Source organism: Corvus hawaiiensis, chromosome 29 (assembly GCF_020740725.1).
Source record: "Corvus hawaiiensis isolate bCorHaw1 chromosome 29, bCorHaw1.pri.cur, whole genome shotgun sequence".
Classification (NCBI taxonomy): Eukaryota; Metazoa; Chordata; class Aves; order Passeriformes; family Corvidae; genus Corvus; species Corvus hawaiiensis.
This window is the reverse complement of record NC_063241.1, coordinates 1,843,175-1,861,051: the sequence shown is the minus strand read 5'-3', so window position 1 is coordinate 1,861,051 and position 17,877 is coordinate 1,843,175. Positions and strand designations below refer to the sequence as shown.

General features: G+C 64.8%; 2 protein-coding genes and 1 long non-coding RNA gene across 3 annotated transcripts; 2 read left to right on the top strand and 1 right to left on the bottom strand.

Moving 5' to 3' along the window:
- Window positions 1–1,065: 1,065 nt before the first annotated feature.
- LOC125318163 lies at window positions 1,066–2,200 on the bottom strand. Its single transcript, XR_007200282.1, has 2 exons — window positions 1,780–2,200; window positions 1,066–1,267 (listed from the first exon to the last, which is right to left on the bottom strand). It is a non-coding gene; the product is annotated as an uncharacterized LOC125318163 (long non-coding RNA).
- A 575-nt stretch (window positions 2,201–2,775) lies between these two features.
- Window positions 2,776–12,803, top strand: NDUFS2 (NADH:ubiquinone oxidoreductase core subunit S2). Its single transcript, XM_048288542.1, is given in 16 exon segments — window positions 2,776–2,873; window positions 2,986–3,089; window positions 3,919–4,109; window positions 4,969–5,089; window positions 5,182–5,294; window positions 5,391–5,465; window positions 6,133–6,210; window positions 6,661–6,746; window positions 6,841–6,960; window positions 9,810–9,874; window positions 9,877–9,938; window positions 10,284–10,379; window positions 10,812–10,848; window positions 10,851–10,894; window positions 12,139–12,196; window positions 12,671–12,803. Coding segments are annotated over 16 exon segments (1,374 nt in total). The 5' UTR covers window positions 2,776–2,787; the 3' UTR covers window positions 12,709–12,803.
- A 232-nt stretch (window positions 12,804–13,035) lies between these two features.
- FCER1G (Fc epsilon receptor Ig) lies at window positions 13,036–15,883 on the top strand. Its single transcript, XM_048288621.1, has 5 exons — window positions 13,036–13,154; window positions 14,705–14,796; window positions 14,935–14,970; window positions 15,109–15,129; window positions 15,562–15,883. Exons 1-5 carry the CDS (start codon window positions 13,088–13,090, stop codon window positions 15,616–15,618), a joined length of 273 nt encoding a protein of 90 aa, XP_048144578.1. The 5' UTR covers window positions 13,036–13,087; the 3' UTR covers window positions 15,619–15,883.
- Window positions 15,884–17,877: the final 1,994 nt, after the last annotated feature.

Sequence of the window (17,877 nt, the reverse complement as noted above, 5' to 3'; positions counted from 1 at the left end):
CGGCCACGAGTGTCCCCCCGTTCCCTCGGGATCCCCCCGGCCCACGTGTCCCCGCATCCCTCTGGGGGTCCCTGCCACCCCCGTGTCCCCTCCTGGTCACGTGTGACCCCCCGTTCCCCCGGGATCCCCCCAACCCACGTGTCCCCCCATCCCTGCCACCCCCGTGTCCCCTCCCAGTCACGTGTGTCCCCCCCTGTCCTTCTGGGGTCCCCCCCGGTTCTGTGTCCCCCACAGAGGGGTTCGGTATCCCCACGGGATTCCCCCGGCCACGTGTGTCCCCATCCCGACCCCCGTGTCCCGTCCGCCCCCAGCCCCGTGTCCCCCCATGCCTCTGGGGGTCCCTGTCACCCCCGTGTCCCCTCCCGGCCACGTGTGTCCCCCCCCGTTCCCTCAGGGTCCCCCCAACCCACGCGTACCCCCATCCCTGCCACCCCTCTGTCCCCTCCCGGCCGCGAGTGTCCCCCCCGTTCCCTCGGGATCCCCCCAGCCCACGTGTCCCCGCATCCCTCTGGGGTCCCTGCCACCCCCCCCCGTCCCCTCCCGGCCACGAGTGTCCTCCGCTGTCCTTCTGGGGTCCCCCCCGGTTCTGTGTCCCCGCATCCCTCTGGGGGTCCCTGTCACCCCCGTGTCCCCTCCCGGCCACGGGTGTCCCCCCCGTTCCCTCGGGATCCCCCCAACCCACGTGTACCCCCATCCCTGTCACCCCCGTGTCCCCTCCCGGCCATGAGTGTCCCCCCCGTTCCCTCGGGATCCCCCCAGCCCACGTGTGTCCCCATCCCGACCCCCGTGTCCCGTCCCCCCCCAGCCCCGTGTCCCCCTGTCCCCGTGGGCTCCCGTGTCCCCCCCCATTCCTCTGGGGTCCCCGTGAGGTTCCCCCACATCCTCTGTCCCCCAGGGTCCCGTTCCTGGGGGTTTCCCGGAGCCTCTTTTCCCCTTGGGGTCCCTGCGGAGAGGACACCCCAATAAAGTCCCATCCTGGGCCAGGCTGGTGACGTTTTTGGGGGGTGGGGGGTGCTGGTGACACCCTGGGTGGGGAGAAGGTGTCAGTGCCCATCACCCCACAGCTCCATAAACACCTTTAATTAGCAGCACTGCCATTAATTACAGGCGGCAGGGCGTCACGGGAGGATCCTGTCGGAGGGGAAGGGGCTCACAGGGTGGCACGAGGGGTGACAAACACCCGAATTCAGCGATGCCACGGTGCCACTGTGCTCACGTCCCTCCGCCGGCTCCTGAGGACTTCCAGGATTTGGGATTTCGGCTCCTCCTGGGGACACCGAGGGGGGCTGTAGGGGACCCTCGGGGCGCAGCACCTGCGGCACCTCGGGGACAGCGGTGGCAGCGCCACAGCACGCGGGGAGGGGACCGGGACGTGTCCCCCGATGGGCAGGGACGGGGCACGGGGAGGGAGGAACAACGGCCTCAGTGGCAGTGGTGGCACCCCGGGGATGTGGGGACACGGGGATTTGGGATCGCAGGGACACAGGGGGATGTGGGCACACGGGGACGTGGGGACAGAGGGATTCAGGGACATTGGGATGTGGGGACATGGGGACAGAGGGATTCAGGGACACTGGGATGTGGGGACATGGGGATGCAGGGACACGGGGACACCAGGATGTGGGGACATGGAGACCTGAGGAGACAGGGGCATGAAGGACGTGGGGATGTGGGGACACAAGAGACGAGGGAATATGGGAAACCAGGCACACGGGGACACGGAGATATGGGCACACAGGGAAACACGGACATGGGAAAAGGGGACATGGGGACACCCACCCGCAGCTGCAGCACGACGTGGCAGCCCAGGGACTGGCACTGGCACACCAGTTGGCACTGGTGGCGATGGGAGACGCCGCTGAGGCGCGGGACCCAGTCCCACGCCAGCATGGCCGTAACACCAGCAACCCCAACTCCAGTATCCCCCAGCTCCATCATCCGCAGTTCCATCATCCCAAATTCCAGTATCTCCCAGGTCCAGCACCCCTCAGGTCCAATATCCCCAGTCCCAGTATCCCCAGTTCAGCATCCCGGGCTGGTGCCGGTCCCTGAGTGCTGGGGGGGGGTGGGTGGCCAGTGACCATCGTCTGTCCCCACCCCCCCTCCTGGCCACCAGCGCGACCCCGGCCGTGACATCACCGGTGGGAGGTGACAAGGGAGGGGACAGGGGGGAGGGGGGAGGGGTCATCCCCACCCGGCATCCCCGTGTCACTACGGGAGGGGACAGCGGCCCCTGAGAGAGGCGGGCTGGGGACACGGGGGTCCTGCGCCTTGAGTGTCCTGCTCGGTCTGTCCCCGCTGTCCCCATCCCTGTCCCCATCCCTGTCCCCATCCCTGTCCCCTTTGTCCCTGTCCCCTTTGTCCCTGTCCCCTTTGTCCCTGTCCCCATCTCGTCCCCTGCCCGTAACAAAGATGGCGCCTCCCTCCAGCCTCACTTTCCCTTATCAAACATGGCGGCGCCCTTGCCCACATCCATCATGGCGGCGCTGCCACTTTCCCCCGCCCTTCCCAGCCATGGCATCGCCGCGCCGAGCCCACGATGGCGACACACCTGCCCACAGCCAACAAAGGGACACTCATTGCGTCTGCCCTTCCCCGCCGTGGCTCCCTCCGCCCTTGCGCAGCGCCAAGGGCGCGGTAGCGGCGCGTCTGCCCACACCCAACATGGCGGCGCAGCCCCAAGGACACCATGGCGGCGCGCTTGCCCACACCCAACATGGCGGCGCCCACGGCTCCTGCCCTTTCCCGCCATGGCGCCCCCCGCGCATGCGCACCGCCAAGGGCACCATGGCGGCGCTGCGGGCGCTGTGGCGGCTCCGGAGCCCCTCGGGGCTGAGGGCGGCGGGGGCCCGGCTGGGCCCGGCCCCGGCCCGGTGAGACCGCGGGGGATACGGGGACACGGCGGGGGGCTGGTGGGATGGGGGGGGGGGGGGGGCTGTGGGGGTGGACCCCGCTCACCGCCCGACCCCGGGGTCGCTCCCGCAGGTCGCGACAGTGGCAGCCCGATATGGAGTGGGCGCAGCAGTTCGCTGGGGCTATCATGTACCCCAGCAAGGCGACCGACAAGTGGGTGCCGCCGCCGTGGAACGGTGAGGGGAGAGCGGGGAGCCCCGGGGGGAGCGGGGTAGGGGGGCGTGGAGGGGCCCTGAGGGCTCTGGGGGATCTGAGGAGGGAGGGCGAGGCCTTTGGGGGGTGTCAGGGGCCTTGGAGGGCGGCTCTGAGGCCTTTAGGGGGGATTCTGGAGGGGTTTTGAGGCCTTTAGGGGGTCGTGGAGGGGTCCTGGGGGGCCTCAGAGGGGAGGTGGAGGCCTTTGGGGGGTTCTGGAGCGGTCCCATGTCCTTTGAGGGGAGGTCTGGAGGGGACCTGAGGCGTTTGGGGGATCCTAGGGATGCTCTGAAGCCTTTGAGAGGCCCCAGGAGGGGTCCCAAGGCCTTTCGAGGGGCTCCTGGAGAGGGGATTGAGGAGGGAGGTCAAGGCCTTGGGGGGGGGTTTGGGGAGCCTGGAGGGGTCCTGAGGCCTTTGGGATGGTTCTGGAGGGTCCGTGAGATCCTTGGGGGGGCCCTTGGGGTGTGTTGGGTGCCCTTGGAGGGGTTTTCAGTGGCACCTGGCTCCAGTGGTCCCTTGTACAACCTGGGGGGCACTTGGGTCAGTTTGGGGGCCACTCATGGCCCGGTAGTGACCCAGTGCGTTCCAGTCTGGCATTGGGAGTTACTTGGGACAATTTAGGGGTCGTTTGGGTCAGTTCAGGGGCCACTCAGAGCAGTTTGGGGGCCCTACAAACGCTCGGTAGGTGCTGGCTTCTCTCTGAACCCCAGGATTTGGGGGGGTTCCGTGCCCCCTGCGCTGCTGAGCCGTGTCTGGGGGGGGGGGGGGTTGTCCCTCTGTCCCCTGACCCTTCCCCGGTGTCCTCCCCCTCAGACAAGGACCCGGTGGCCCACAAGAAGGTGGCCAGCCTGACCATTAACTTCGGGCCGCAGCACCCAGCGGCTCACGGGGTCCTGCGGCTGGTGCTGGAGCTCAGCGGGGAGACGGTGAAACGCTGCGACCCCCACGTGGGGCTGCTGCACCGCGGCACCGAGAAACTCATCGAGTACAAAACCTACCTCCAGGTGCTCCCAGGGTTCCCGGGAAACGGCCCCAAACTGGGAGAACGCAGCCTCAGGACCCCCCCCACCATCCTTGGAAAACCCATCCCAGGGACACCCAGATAATGGGAATCCCATCCCTGAGAGAGCCAGGACCCCCATGAGCTACAGGACCCCCACTATCCCCAGACTCCTGGGAAGCCCATTCCCATGGGATCCCCATTCCCATTGGATCCCCATCCCCTGGACACTCTTCCCAGGTTCCCTGGGCCTCCCTAGGACCCCCATTCCTGTAGGACCCCATTCCCACAGGACCCCAATCCTTAGGATTCCCCATCCCTGGGAGATCCTTTCTTATGGGATCCCTATTTCCCATGGGATCCCCATTCCGTGTGTCCCTCCAGCCCCTGATCCCCCTTTAGGGGTGTCCATGTGTCCCTCCAGCCCCTGATCCCAATTTAGGGGTGTCCGTGTGTCCCTCCAGCCCCTGATCCCCCTTTAGGGGTGTCCATGTGTCCCTGCAGCCCCGATCCCAGTTTAGGGGTGTCTGTGTGTCCTTGCAGCCCCGATCCCAATTTAGGGGTGTCCGTGTGTCCCTGCAGCCCCTGGTCCCCCTTTAGGGGTGTCCGTGTGTCCCTCCAGCCCCTGATCCCCCTTTAGGGGTGTCCGTGTGTCCCTGCAGCCCCGATCCCAATTTAGGGGTGTCCGTGTGTCCCTCCAGCCCCTGATCCCGACTCAGGGTTTTCCGTTCATCCCAGAGTTTCCGCTCCCATTCCCAGCTCCCCTGGTGCCCCCTGCTCCCCAGGCCGGCCTGGTGCCTCTCCCAGCCCCTCCTCCCAGTGCTCCCAGTGTTCCCAGTCCTTCCCTTCCCGGTTTTCCACAGGCTCTCCCCTACTTTGACCGCCTGGACTACGTGTCCATGATGTGCAACGAGCAGGCCTATTCCCTGGCCGTGGAGAAGCTCCTCAACATCCGACCCCCTCCCCGGGCACAGTGGATCCGAGGTGAGGCTCCCACCAGCATTCCCAGCTCCTGGGAATCCCTAGGATTTGTGGGATCACCCAGGATTTGTGGGATCACCCCGTTTTCCCCCCAGTTCTCTTCGCCGAGATCACGCGGCTGCTCAACCACATCATGGCCGTGACCACGCACGCGCTGGACATCGGGGCCATGACCCCGTTCTTCTGGATGTTTGAGGAGAGGGAGAAGGTGGATTTGGGATCCGGGGGGTGGGATTTGGGGGTGGGGAGGTGCCAGGGGGGCTGAGCAGAAGCGGGGGGGGTCCCCTCTCTTTCCCCCCCACAGATGTTCGAGTTCTACGAGCGCGTGTCGGGGGCGCGGATGCACGCGGCCTACGTGCGGCCCGGGGGGGTGCACCAGGTGAGGGGGGCTGGCCCCATTCCCACCCCCATGGCCTGGGACCCCCATTCCCACAGGAACCCCATCCCTGGGATAGCTGTTCCCCTAGGATCCCCATTCCCTGGGACCCCCATTCCCTTGGGATCCCCATTCCCTTGGGACCCCCATTCCCTGGGGCCCCCTGTTCCCTTGGGGTCCCCATTCCCTGGGGCCCCCATTCCCTTGGGATCCCCGTTCCCTTGGGACCCTCATTTCCCTTGGGACCCCCATTCCCTTGGGACCCCCATTCCCTGGCACCCCATTCCCTTGGGACCCCCATTCCCTTGGGACCTTCATTTTCCTGGGACCCCCATTCCCTTGGGACCCCCATTCCCTTGGGACCCTCGTTTTCCTGGCACCCCCATTCCCTTGGCACCCCCATTCCCTGGGGCCCCCCGTTCCCTTGTGACCCCCATTCCCTTGGGACCCTCATTTCCCTTAGGACCCCCATTCCCTGGGGCCCCCCGTTCCCTTGGGTCCCCCATTCCCTTGGGTCCCCCATTCCCACAGGACCCCACTCCTAAGCTACCCCCATCCCTGGGACCCTTGGCACCCCACTCCCTCGTTCTCCTGGGTTCCCCACACCCGGGACCCCCATTGGGCCCTCTCGGTGTGCACCCCCTGCTCTCACGTGTCCCCCCTGTGCCAGGACCTGCCCCTGGGGCTCATGGACGACATCTACGAGTTCGTGAAGAACTTTTCCATCCGGATCGACGAGGTGGAGGAGGTGAGGGCGGGAATTTGGGAATCTGGGAATTTGGGAATCTGGGGAGGGGGGCACAGTCAGGCTGCTGGCACCTGGGTGGGGTGGGGGAGTTGTTCCTCATGGGATGGGGCGATGGGGTGACACAGGTTGGGGTGGAGGGGACAGGCACAGCTGAGGGCTGTGAGGGACAGGTGAGAGGTGCCCAGGTGATGGTGGCACGGCCAGGGGATGGCGTGAGCGGTGCCAGGGACGGGTGAGGGGCACGAGGCACAGCTGAGGTGAGGTGTGGCGAGTGACAGGGGCGTAAGCAGGATTGTTGGCACAGCTGATGGTGCCGGGGACAGAAAACAGGTAGAAGACACAGGTGAGGGTTTCCAGGGCCAGGTGATGGTGCAGTGCCACGTGAGAAGTGCAGGGCAGGTGCCAGGTGTGCCAGCTGTGCCAGGTGTCCCTCGTGTCCCCCCTCCCCAGATGCTGACCAACAACCGCATCTGGAAGAACCGCACCGTGGACATCGGGGTCATCACGGCCGAGGAGGCCCTGAACTACGGCTTCAGGTGAGCTCAGGGGGGATCCCCCACCCCCCAACCCCCCCCACGTGTGTCCCCACCCCGGGCTGACCCCTCAGGTGCGTTTTTTGGGGTGTCCCAGCGGGGTGATGCTGCGAGGCTCCGGGATCCAGTGGGACCTGCGCAAGACGCAGCCCTACGACGTCTACGACCAGGTGGAGTTCGACGTCCCCATCGGCTCCCGCGGCGACTGCTACGACAGGTGCGGCCCCATCTGCGGTTTTGGGGGGTCCTGGGGGGCTGCTCGCCTTTCCCCTGGGCCTCTCAGTCCTGGTATCCCCTCCCATGGCACCCCTGTTCCTCTGGGATCCATCCTTGGAACACGTTGCTGTGGGATCCCCCATTCTCCTGGCATGCCCCACACCTGAGATTCCCATTTCGCTGGCCCCCATTCCCCTGGGACCCCCAGGTGGGATCCCCATTCCCAGGATTCCCCATTCCCCTGGGACCCCCACAATCGGGATCCCCATTCTCAGGATTCCCCTGGGACCCCCAGTTGGATCCCCATTCCCAGGATTCCCCTGGGACCCCCACAGTCAGGATCCCCATTCCCAGGGACCTTTCATCCCTGGTACCCCCTCCCTGGGACTCCCATTCCCTCTGGGACCCCCCCATTCCCTCTGGGATCCCCACATTCCCTCTGGGACCCCCACACCTGGGATGCCCCCATTCCCCTGAGTTCCCCATTCCCCTGGGAACCCCCATTCCTCTGGCCTCCCATCCCTGCTATCCCTTCCCAGGGTCACCCCAATTCCCCTGGGACCCCTCCCATTCCCTGGAACCCCCACAATCGGGATCCCCATTCCCAGGATTCCCATTCCCCTGACACCTTCCCATCCCCTGTGACCTCTTTTCTGCCGCCGTCCTGGATTTGGGATCCCCCATCCCCTGGGACACCCCCCATTCCCCGTGCCCCCTTTTCTCTCCCCCATCCCGTATTTGGGATCCCCCATTCCCTGTGCCCCCTGTCCCACCCCCATCCCGGATTTGGGATCCCCCATTCCCTGTGCCCCCTGTCCCACCCCCATCTCGGATTTGGGATCCCCCATTCCCTGTGCCCCCTGTCCCACCCCCATCCCGGATTTGGGATCCCCCATTCCCTGTGCCCCCTGTCCCACCCCCATCCCGTATTTGAGATCCCCCTTTCCCTGTGCCCCCCATGCCCCATCCCAGATTTGGGATCCCCCTTCTCCCCGTGCCCCATCCCAGATTTGGGATGCCCCATTCCCCGTGCCCCTGTGCCCCATCCTGGATTTAGGATCCTCCATTCCGTGTGCCCCCTGTCCCACCCCCATCCCGGATTTGGGATCCCCAATTCCCCGTGCCCCCTGTGCCGCCCCCATCCCAGATTTGGGATCCCCCTTTCCCCGTGCTCCATCCCGGATTTGGGATCCCCTTTTCCCCATGCTCCCCATGCCACCCCCATCCCAGATTTGGGATCCCCCACCCCCTCTGCCCCATCCTGGATTTGGGATCCCCCATTCCCCATGCCCCCTGTCCCACCCCCATCCCAGATTTGGGATCCCCCATTCCCTGTGCCCCTGTGCCCCATCCCAGATTTGGGATCCCCCACCCCCTGTGCCCCCTTTTCCCTCCCCCATCCCAGATTTGGGATCCCCCTTTCCCCGTGCCCCATCCCAGATTTAGGATCCCCCATTCCCCGTGCCCCCTGTGCCCCATCCCAGATTTGGGATCCCCTTTTCCCCATGCCCCCCTTTTCCCTCCCCCATCCCAGATTTGGGATCCCCCACCCCCTGTGCCCCCTTTTCCTCCCCATCCCGGATTTGGGATCCCCCATTCCCTGTGCCCCTGTGCCGCCCCATCCTGGATTTAGGATCCTCCATTCCCTGTGCCCCCTGTCCCACCCCCATCCCGGATTTGGGATCCTCAATTCCTTGTGCCGCCCCCATCCCAGATTTGGGATCCCCCTTTCCCCGTGCTCCATCCCGGATTTGGGATCCCCTTTTCCCCATGCCCTCCATGCCACCCCCATCCCAGATTTGGGATCCCCCACCCCCTGTGCCCCCTTTTCCCTCCCCCATCCCGGATTTGGATCCCCCATTCCCTGTGCCCCATCCCGGATTTGGGATCCCCTTTCCCTGTGCCCCATCCCGGATTTGGGATCCCCCTTTCCCGTGCCCCCCGTCCCTCCCCATCCCAGATTTGGGATCCCCCTTTCCCCGTGCCCCCCGTCCCTCCCCCATCCCAGATTTGGGATCCCCCTTTCCCCGTGCCCCATCCCAGATTTGAGATCCCCCATTCCCCATGCCCCCTGTGCCCCATCCTGGATTTGGGATCCCCTTTCCCTGTGCCCCATCCCGGATTTGGGATCCCCCTTTCCCCATGCCCCCCGTCCCTCCCCCATCCCAGATTTGGATCCCCCTTTCCCCGTGCCCCATCCCAGATTTGGGATCCCCCATTCCCATGCCCCCTGTGCCCTATCCCGGATTTGGGATCCCCCATTCTCTGTGCCCCATCCCGGATTTGGGATCCCCCTTTCCCTGTGCCCCATCCCAGATTTGGGATGCCCCACCCCCTGTGCCCCCTTTTCCCTCCCCCATCCCGGACTTGGGATCCCCCATTCCCCGTGCCCCTGTGCCCATCCTGGATTTAGGATCCCCCATTCCCTGTGCCCCCTGTCCCACCCCCATCCCGGATTTGGGATCCCCAATTCCCCGTGCCCCCTGTGCCGCCCCCATCCTGGATTTGGGATCCCCCATTCCCTGTGCCCCATCCCAGATTTGGGATCCCCTTTTCCCTGTGCCCCCTGTGCTGCCCCCATCCCAGATTTGGGATCCCCCATTCCCTGTGTCCCATCCCAGATTTGGGACCCCCAATTCCCCGTGCCCCATCCCAGATTTGGGATCCCCTTTTCCCCGTGCCGCCCCATGCCGGATTTGGGGTGCTCCTTTCCCCGTGCCCCCCGTCCCTCCCCCATCCGGATTTGGGATCCCCCTTTCCCCGTGCCCCCCGTCCCTCCCCCATCCCAGATTTGGGATCCCCTTTTCCCATGCCCCCCGTGCCGCCCCCATGCCGGATTTGGGGTGCCAGGTACCTGTGCCGGGTGGAGGAGATGCGCCAGTCCCTGCGGATCATCCTGCAGTGCCTCAACAAGATGCCCCGGGCGAGATCAAGGTGGACGACGCCAAAGTGTCACCCCCGAAACGCGCCGAGATGAAGGTGACGTGGCACTGCCACCCCCCAGCGGGGCAGGGACACCCAGGGACGGGTGACAGGTGGCAGAGGTGGCACCCAGGGCAGGTGACACCAGGACCAGGTGCCACCCAGGGCAGGGACACCCAGGGATGGGTGACAGGTGGCAGAGGTGGCACCCAGGGCAGGTGACACTGAGGCAGGTGCATCCAGGGCAGGGACACTCAGGGATGGGGGAAGGGTGCCAGGGACAGGTGACAGGTCTGAGGGACGGGTATTGGGTGCCAGGGACACCCAGGGCAGGTGACACCAGGACCAGGTGCCACCCAGGGCAAGTGACAGCTGCCACAGGTGCCACCCCTGTCCCCGCAGACGTCCATGGAGTCCCTGATCCATCACTTCAAGCTCTACACCGAGGGCTACCAGGTGCCACCCGGGGCCACCTACACGGCCATCGAGGCCCCCAAGGTGACACCTCTCACCCCAACCCTGTCCCCGTGTCCCAACGCCATTCCTGTGTCCCAAACCCTGCCCCAATCCTGGCCCCGTGGCCCCACTCACGTCCCCAGTCCCGTTCTCATGTCCCCAACGCTGTCCCCACAACCCAACTCTGCCTCCTTGTCCCCAAGCCCATCCTGTGTCCCCAAGCCCATCCTGTGTCCCCAAGCCCATCCCTGTGTCACCAACCCCATCCCATGTCCCCAGCCCTGTCCCCAGCCCATGTCCCCAGCCCTGTCCCCATATCCCCAGCCCTGTCCCCGTGTCCCCCACCCTGTCCCCGTGTCCCCAGCCCTGTCCCTGTGTCCCCAGCCCATGTCCCCAGCCCTGTCCCCATATCCCCAGCCCTGTCCCCCACCCTGTCCCCGTGTCCCCAGCCCTGTCCCCGTGTCCCCACTGCAGGGGGAGTTCGGGGTGTACCTGGTGTCAGACGGCAGCAGCCGCCCTATCGCTGCAAGATCAAAGCGCCCGGGTTCGCCCACCTGGTACGGGATGGGGACACCCACGGGACATCCAGGGACACCCAGAGGACACCCAGGGGACACCCAGGGACATCCGGGGACACCCAGGGGACACCTGAGGACACCCGGAGACATCCAGGACATCCAGGGGACACCTGAGGACACCCAGGAGACACCCAGGGGACACCTGAGGACACCCGGGGACGTCCAGGGGACACCGGGGGACATCCAGGGGACACCGAGGGGACACGGGATAGGGACACTGGGAGGTCCCTTTGTCCACATTGGGGGGGTGCAGGTTAATTAGGGATACTGAGGGCTAATTGGGGGTCCCTGGGAGTTAATTGGGAGTCCCTGGTGGTTAATTGGGGGTCCCTGGAGGGGGTTTCCATGGGGGTCCCTGCAGGTTAATTGGGGGCTAATTAGGGGTCCCTGGGGGGGGTCACCGTGGGGGTCTTCGTGGGTTAATTGGGGCTTAATTGGGGGTCCCTGTGTGTTAATGGGGCGTTAATTGGGGGTCCTCCCCATGGCCCCTGTGGGTTAACTGGGGGTTCCTGGGGGGGGGGGGGAGGGGGCTGTGGGTTAATTGGGGGTTAATCAGGGGTCTCTGTGGGTTAATTGGGGGTCCCTGGAGGGGGTTCCCGTGGGGATCCTTCTGGGTCAATTTAGGGGTCCCTTTGTGTTAATTGGGGGTTAATTGGGCTAATTGGGGTCCCTGTGGGTTAATTGGGGGTCCCTGGAGGGGGTTCCCATGGGATCCTTCTGGGTCAATTTAGAGACCCCTTTGTGTTAATTGGGGGTTAATTAGGGGTCCTCCCAGGGCCCCTGTGGGTTAATTGGGGTCCCTGGGGGGGGGGAGGGAGCTGTGGGTTAATTGGGGGTTAATTAGGGGTCTCTGCGGGCTAATTGGGAGTCTCTGTGGGCTAATTGGGGGTCCCTGTGGGTTAATTGGTGGTCCCTGGGGGGGTCCCGGTGGGGGTTTTAATGGGTTAATTGAGGCTTAATTAGGGGTCTCTGGAGGGGGTTCCCATGGGGGTCCTGGGTTAATTTAGGGATCCCAGTGTGTTAATTGGGGGTTTATTAGGGGTTCTCCCCAGGGCCCCTGTGGGTTAATTGGGGGCTCTTTGGGTTAATTGGGGGTCCCTGGGTGGGGGGTTGCCCTGTGAATTAATTGGGGATCCCTGAGGGGGGGGGTGCTGTGGGTTAATTGGGGGTGTCTGTGTATTAATTGTGGATTAATTGGGTGTTAATTGGCGTTGCTGTCCCAGGCCGGGCTGGATAGGATGTCCCAGGGCCACATGCTGGCGGACGTGGTGGCCATCATTGGTACGTCCCCCTCCCCTTTTTGGGGGGCTCTTTCCCCATTTGGGAGGGGCTCTTTCCCCATTTTGGGGGCTCCTTCCCCATTTTAGGGGGTTCCTTCCATCCTGGGGTTTTTTTTTGTTCCCTGTTTTAGGGGCTCCTTCCCTCTTTGTGGGATCCCTTTTGGGGTTTCTCTCCCATTTTGGGGGTCTCTTTTCCTGTCTGGGGGGGGGGCTTCTTCCTCAATTTGGGGGCCCCCCAACTTCTTCCCCAGTTTGGGGGCTACCTCCCCTTTTGGGGGGCTCCTGCCCCATTTAAGGCCTTTCCCCCCAGTACTGGGGGGGCTTCCTTCTCCCTTTTAGGGGGCTCTTTCCAATTTTGGGGTCTCCTTTCTTTCTCCAGCATCCATTTCCCAGTTTGGGGGGGGTCTCTCCCCAACTCGGGGGTTCCCCCCCCCATTTTGGGCTGCCCTGACCCCCCTTTTTTTCCCCCCTCCAGGCACCCAGGACATCGTGTTTGGGGAAGTGGATCGATGAGGGGGGGTCCCCATCCCCCTCTCCTTGTGCTGCTCCAGTTTGGGGGTCTCCCCACCCCCTGTTTCGAGTCAAATAAAGCCGAAATCAGGTCTTGAGCCTCCCTGTGTCCCCCCTTTGTCACCGATGTCACCCCATTTCCCTCCCCGCACGCCGGGGGGGAGCGGGGACACAACTTCCCCTTCCCTGCTGGGGAGCCTTGGGGACCCTGGGGGACCCGAAATTTCAGGGACCGGCCGGAGCTTGGTGGTGGCCTCGGGTGCCAACCTGGGGACAGCGGAAGGGGAAGGAGGTGGCCTTGGGGGGGAAGTGGGGGCGGGGAGGGAGGAAGGCGCCGGCGCTGCGGTCACTCCACTCGTGACCGGGGGACCCCACAGGGGACATGGGGACAGCGGGGTCCCGCTGGCTGCTCAGCCTCGTCCTGCTGGGGGGGCCCGGCCTGGCCGCAGGTGGGGGACAAAGGGGGGACACGGCGGGTTTGGGGTGTCCAGGGGGTTTGGGAGATCCAGGGGGTTTGGGATGTCCAGAGGGTTTGGGGGATCCAGGGGGTTTGGAGCGTCCAGGGGGTTTGGGGTGTCCAGGGGATGGGAGGGCTGAGGGAATTGGGGGTGCTGGGGAAGGGGGGAAGTGGGGGGATTTGAAGGATTTGGGGTGTCCAGAGGGTTTGGGGGATCCAGGGGGTTTGGGGTGTCCAGAGGGTTTGGGGTGTCCAGAGGGTGGGAGGGCTGAGGGAATTGGGGGTGCTGGGGAAGGGGGGAAGTGGGGGGATTTGGAGGATTTGGGGTGTCCAGGGGATAGGAAGGCTGAAGAAATTGGGGGGCCCAGGAAATGGGGGTGCTGGGGAAGGGGGGAAATGGGGGGATTTGGAGGATTTGGGGTGTCCAGGGGATTTTGGGGTGTCCAGAGGGTTTGGGGTGTCCAGAGGGTGGGAGGGCTGAGGGAATTGGGGGTGCTGGGGAAGGGGGGAAATGGGGGAATTTGGGGTGTCCAGGGGGTTTGGGGGATCCAGGGGATGGGAGGGCTGAGGGAATTGGGGGTGCTGGGGAAGGGGGGAAGTGGGGGAATTTGGGGTGTCCAGGGGGTTTGGGGGATCCAGGGGATGGGAGGGCTGAGGGAACTGGGGGGACTTGGAGGATTTGGGGTGTCCAGGGGAATGGGAAGGTTGAGGAAATTGGGGGGCCCAGGAAATGGGGGTGCTGGGGAAGGGGGGTTGTAGGGGTGAGGGTCTTAGGAATTGGGGAGGGTCCAGGAGATGGAGGGCCCAGGGCAGGGGGGGTCTCAGAGATTTGGGGGGGCCTGGAGTGGGGAATCTGAGGGGTGGAGATGGGGGGGCAGGGAGGGGGATCTCAGGGATTGGGGGGGGGCTGGGGAGTGGGAGAGGACAGGGAGGGGGCCCCAGGGATTAGGGGGGGCTCAGGGGATGGGGTTCCCAGGAGTGGGGTCTTCGGAGATTGGGGGGGGGAGGGCCCTGGGAATGGGGGTCTCCAAGAATGGGGGGTCCCAGGGGATGGGAGGACCCAGGAATGGGGGTCTCAGGGGTTGGGGGGGCTCTGGGGATGGGGGTTCTTTGGGATAGGGGGGTCCCAGGGGTCCCGGGAGTGGGGAGCTCAGGGGTGGGGGTCCAAGGGCTGGGGGTGCCCAGGGGATGGAGGGACTGGGGATTGGGGGGGTCCCAGGGATTGGGGGGTCCCAGGGATGGCTCAGGGCTCCTTCTCTGCTGGCCTTGGATTTTGGGGAGACCCAGGCTCCGGTGCAGCCCCCCGGGGGTGCTCGTGGGCTGGGGGGAGGGGGAGACACCCCGAGAGGGTCCCGGGGGGTTCCAGGATCGATCCAAGAGCTCCGGCACCGGTGGGGGGAGGGGGGGGTGGCTCCGGTGCCACCCAAAGCGACATCGCTGCCACCTGCGACATCCCGGCCCCGCCGCTGTCACCCACGGTGCCGGGGATTTTGGGGTGTCCATTCCCTGCTGAGCCGGGAACCCCCCCCAAAATCCCCGCAGGGGCCCTGGTGGAGCCCGAAATCTGCTACGTGCTGGACGCCATCCTCTTCCTCTACAGCCTCATCCTCACCGGCCTCTACTGCCGCCTCCGGGTGAGACTGGGGGGGTCCTGCCGACCCCGCCCTCTCTTTTGGGGGGTGGGGGGGGGGTCCCCCAAGCCCCGGCCCTTCCCCCCCCTCTTTCTGCTCTTTTTTCCCTTATTTTCCTCACTTTTCCCATCTCCCCCCCAGTTCATGGCTCGGCGATCCCGGGGAGCTCCTGAGCAGGTACCGAGTTTGGGGGCGGGGGGGACCCTGAGGAGGGGGAAATTTGGGGTGCGGGGAGGAGTGGGGGGGCTGTGGGGGGGTCACGGGGGTGTCGGGCTGTGCCCCCCCAACACTTTCACTTTCTGTTTCCCGGAGCAGAAGGAAGAGGCCGTGTACGCCGTGAGTCAGCTCGGGGGTGGGGGCGTGTTCTGGGCGGGGGGGCCCTGGCTTGGGGGAGGGGGGGGTCATTTCCCGGGGGGGAGGGGGTTGTTCTGGGGAGGTGACACATCCCTGGAGGCGTTTCTGTCCCAGTTCTGAGGGTGACACATCCCGGCCGGGAGGGGGGTCCTGTCCTGGGGGTGGAGGGGGGGGGAGGGGGGGTGCGTCCTTGGACACATTTCCGGGGGGGCTCTGCCCACCCCCCGCTGTCCCCAAATTTGTCCCCTCTACCCCCCTCCACCCCACAGATCCCCCCACCCCCCCCCCCACCTTGGGAGCCCCCGTGCCCCCCCCACAGGCGTCTCCGTCCCCCCCATCCCTCCAGGGGGGTGCCAGTGGGGGGGTGCCAGTCGGGGAGGGCAGGGACCCCCCCTAACCCCCCGATCCCTGCAGGGTCTCAGCGCTGGCAACCAGGAGACGTACGAGACCCTCCAGATGAAACACTCGTGACCCCCCCCGACCGTCCCCGTCCCCCCAACACCCGAAGACCCCCCCCCTGCCCTCCCCCCTTCCCAGGACTGTCCTGGGAAACTGGAGCGCTTTTTTCCCCCCTGGAAATGGCTGATTTGGCCCCAAATTGCTGCTGCGGGGCTGAGCCCCCCCTGCCACATCTGGGGGGCTGCCCCCTCTCTTTCCTGTTCCCCTCTCCCCCCATGGGGTTTCTGTACGGGGAGGGGGGGTGGGAGCTGAGCAAATAAATCCCATTTGGCCCGGGTTCATGAAAACGCTGTGTTTTGGGCTCACAGCAGAGAGCAGGGGCCAGACTGGGATGGGGGAGCCGTGAGTGGGGTCACCCCATTCCTGAGGGTCCCGCTCACCCAGGATGGTGACATTCAGGGGGACACTCTCGGCCACGCTGTCCCCGTTGCTGGCCCGGCACTGGTAGTGGCCGCTGTCATTGTCCCCAACGTGGTGCAGCTCCAGGCGGGGGCCGGTGCCCAGCGGTGCCCACGAGTCCCCCCGGTGCCAGGAGAAGGACAGGGGACCTGTCCCCGAGGCCACCGCGCAGCTCAGCACCAGGCGGTCCCCCAGTGCCACCTGTGCCCCGGGGGCCTGCGCCGACACGGACACCCCCGAGAGCGGGACCCCTGCGGGAAGGGGACACAGGAGGGATGGGGGACCTGGGGAGGGGTGGGAGGGGATTGGAGAGGACCCCAGTGAGGGAGAAAGGGACACAACGAGGGCTGGAGGGACCCAGGCAGGGACGGGGGCCAAGAGAATCCCAGAATCAACAAGGCTGGAAAAAGACTTTTTGGGGTCACCGAGTCCCCCCCATGACCCGACACCACCTTTGTCACCCAGACCATGGCACGAGTGCCACATCCAGGCTTTTCTTAAACACCTCCAGGGCTGGGGACTCCAAACCCTTCCCGTGCCCAATCCCCCTTTCCATGGAGAAATTCCTGCTGCTGTCCACCCTGAGCCTCCCCTGGCCCAGCCTGAGGCCGTTCCCTCTCCTCCTGTCCCTGTTCCCTGGGAGCAGAGCCCCCCCGGCTGCCCCCTCCTGTCAGGGACTTGTGCAGAGCCACAGGGTCCCCCCTGAGCCTCCTTTGCTCCAGCCTGAGCCCCTTTCCCAGCTCCCTCAGCCGCTCCTGCTGCTCCAGCCCCTTCTCAGCTCCCTCAGGAATTCTCCAGCCCCTTCCCAGCTCTGTTCCCTTCCCTGGATACGCTCCAGCCCCTCCAGAGGAGGGACCAGAACTGGACACAGCCCTCAAGGTGTGACCTCACCAGGGGGACAATCCCTGCCCTGCTGCTGTGGCCACACTGTCCTGACCCACCCCAGGTGCCATTGGCCACCCTGGGCACACCTGGCTCGTGTCCAGCCGCTGTCCCTCAGTCCCTCAGGTGCCTTGTGTCCAGCCACTCTGTCCCCACCCTGCGGTTGTTGTGACAAGGCAGGACCTGGCCCTTGGTGCTGTTAAACCTCCTGTCCGTGGATTGTCCCCATGGATCCGGCCTGCCCAGCCCTCTCTTGTACTAGTTTGAAAACAAACCAGTGGGAGGCACCAAGTCAGAATAACAATTTAATGGAAATTAAAGAAAAGGAAAAAAACTCAAAGAAAACACTAGTTCAAACTGACAGAGTCAAGATACAACCTGAGTCCCTGTTAGGCAGGGTGGTGGTAGCAGTCTGGTAGAATGGTGGCTGCAGTCCTCTGAAGCGGTGATCCTGTAGTAAAAGAGTCTGCTCTTCCTCAGGAGGTCCAGTGGTGGCTGTGTAGCTCCTGTCCTCTGGAAATCCAGTGGGAAGGGTTCTCTCTGGTGTTCAGAGTCCCAGATTATATCCAGGATGGGATGCTTGGTTCCTCCCTCTGGGTGGAGCATCTCACAATGGGGTAATGAGTCATGAGGCCAAGTGTTGATTAGGCTCATTAACAGAAGATAGTCCAGAGGGAGTTATCTCTGAGTCATGCGGCAGGACAATGATGGGCCATTAACAGCAAGATAGTCTGGGGGGAGGAGGCAAGGAAACACTGCCCCACCTGGTTTCAACAGCTCATGAGGATGGGAATAGAATACACTGCAACCCAGGACACCCCTGCAGAGCCCTGCTGCCCTCCACCCCCCCCAGACTGAGGTCACCTGCAAATCTGCCCAGGGGGGGCTCAATCCCCTCCTCCAAATCTTCAATGAAGAAATTAAACAGGACCAGACCCAACTCTGAGCCCTCGGGGGCACCACTGGTGGCTGGACACCGCCTGGGTGTGG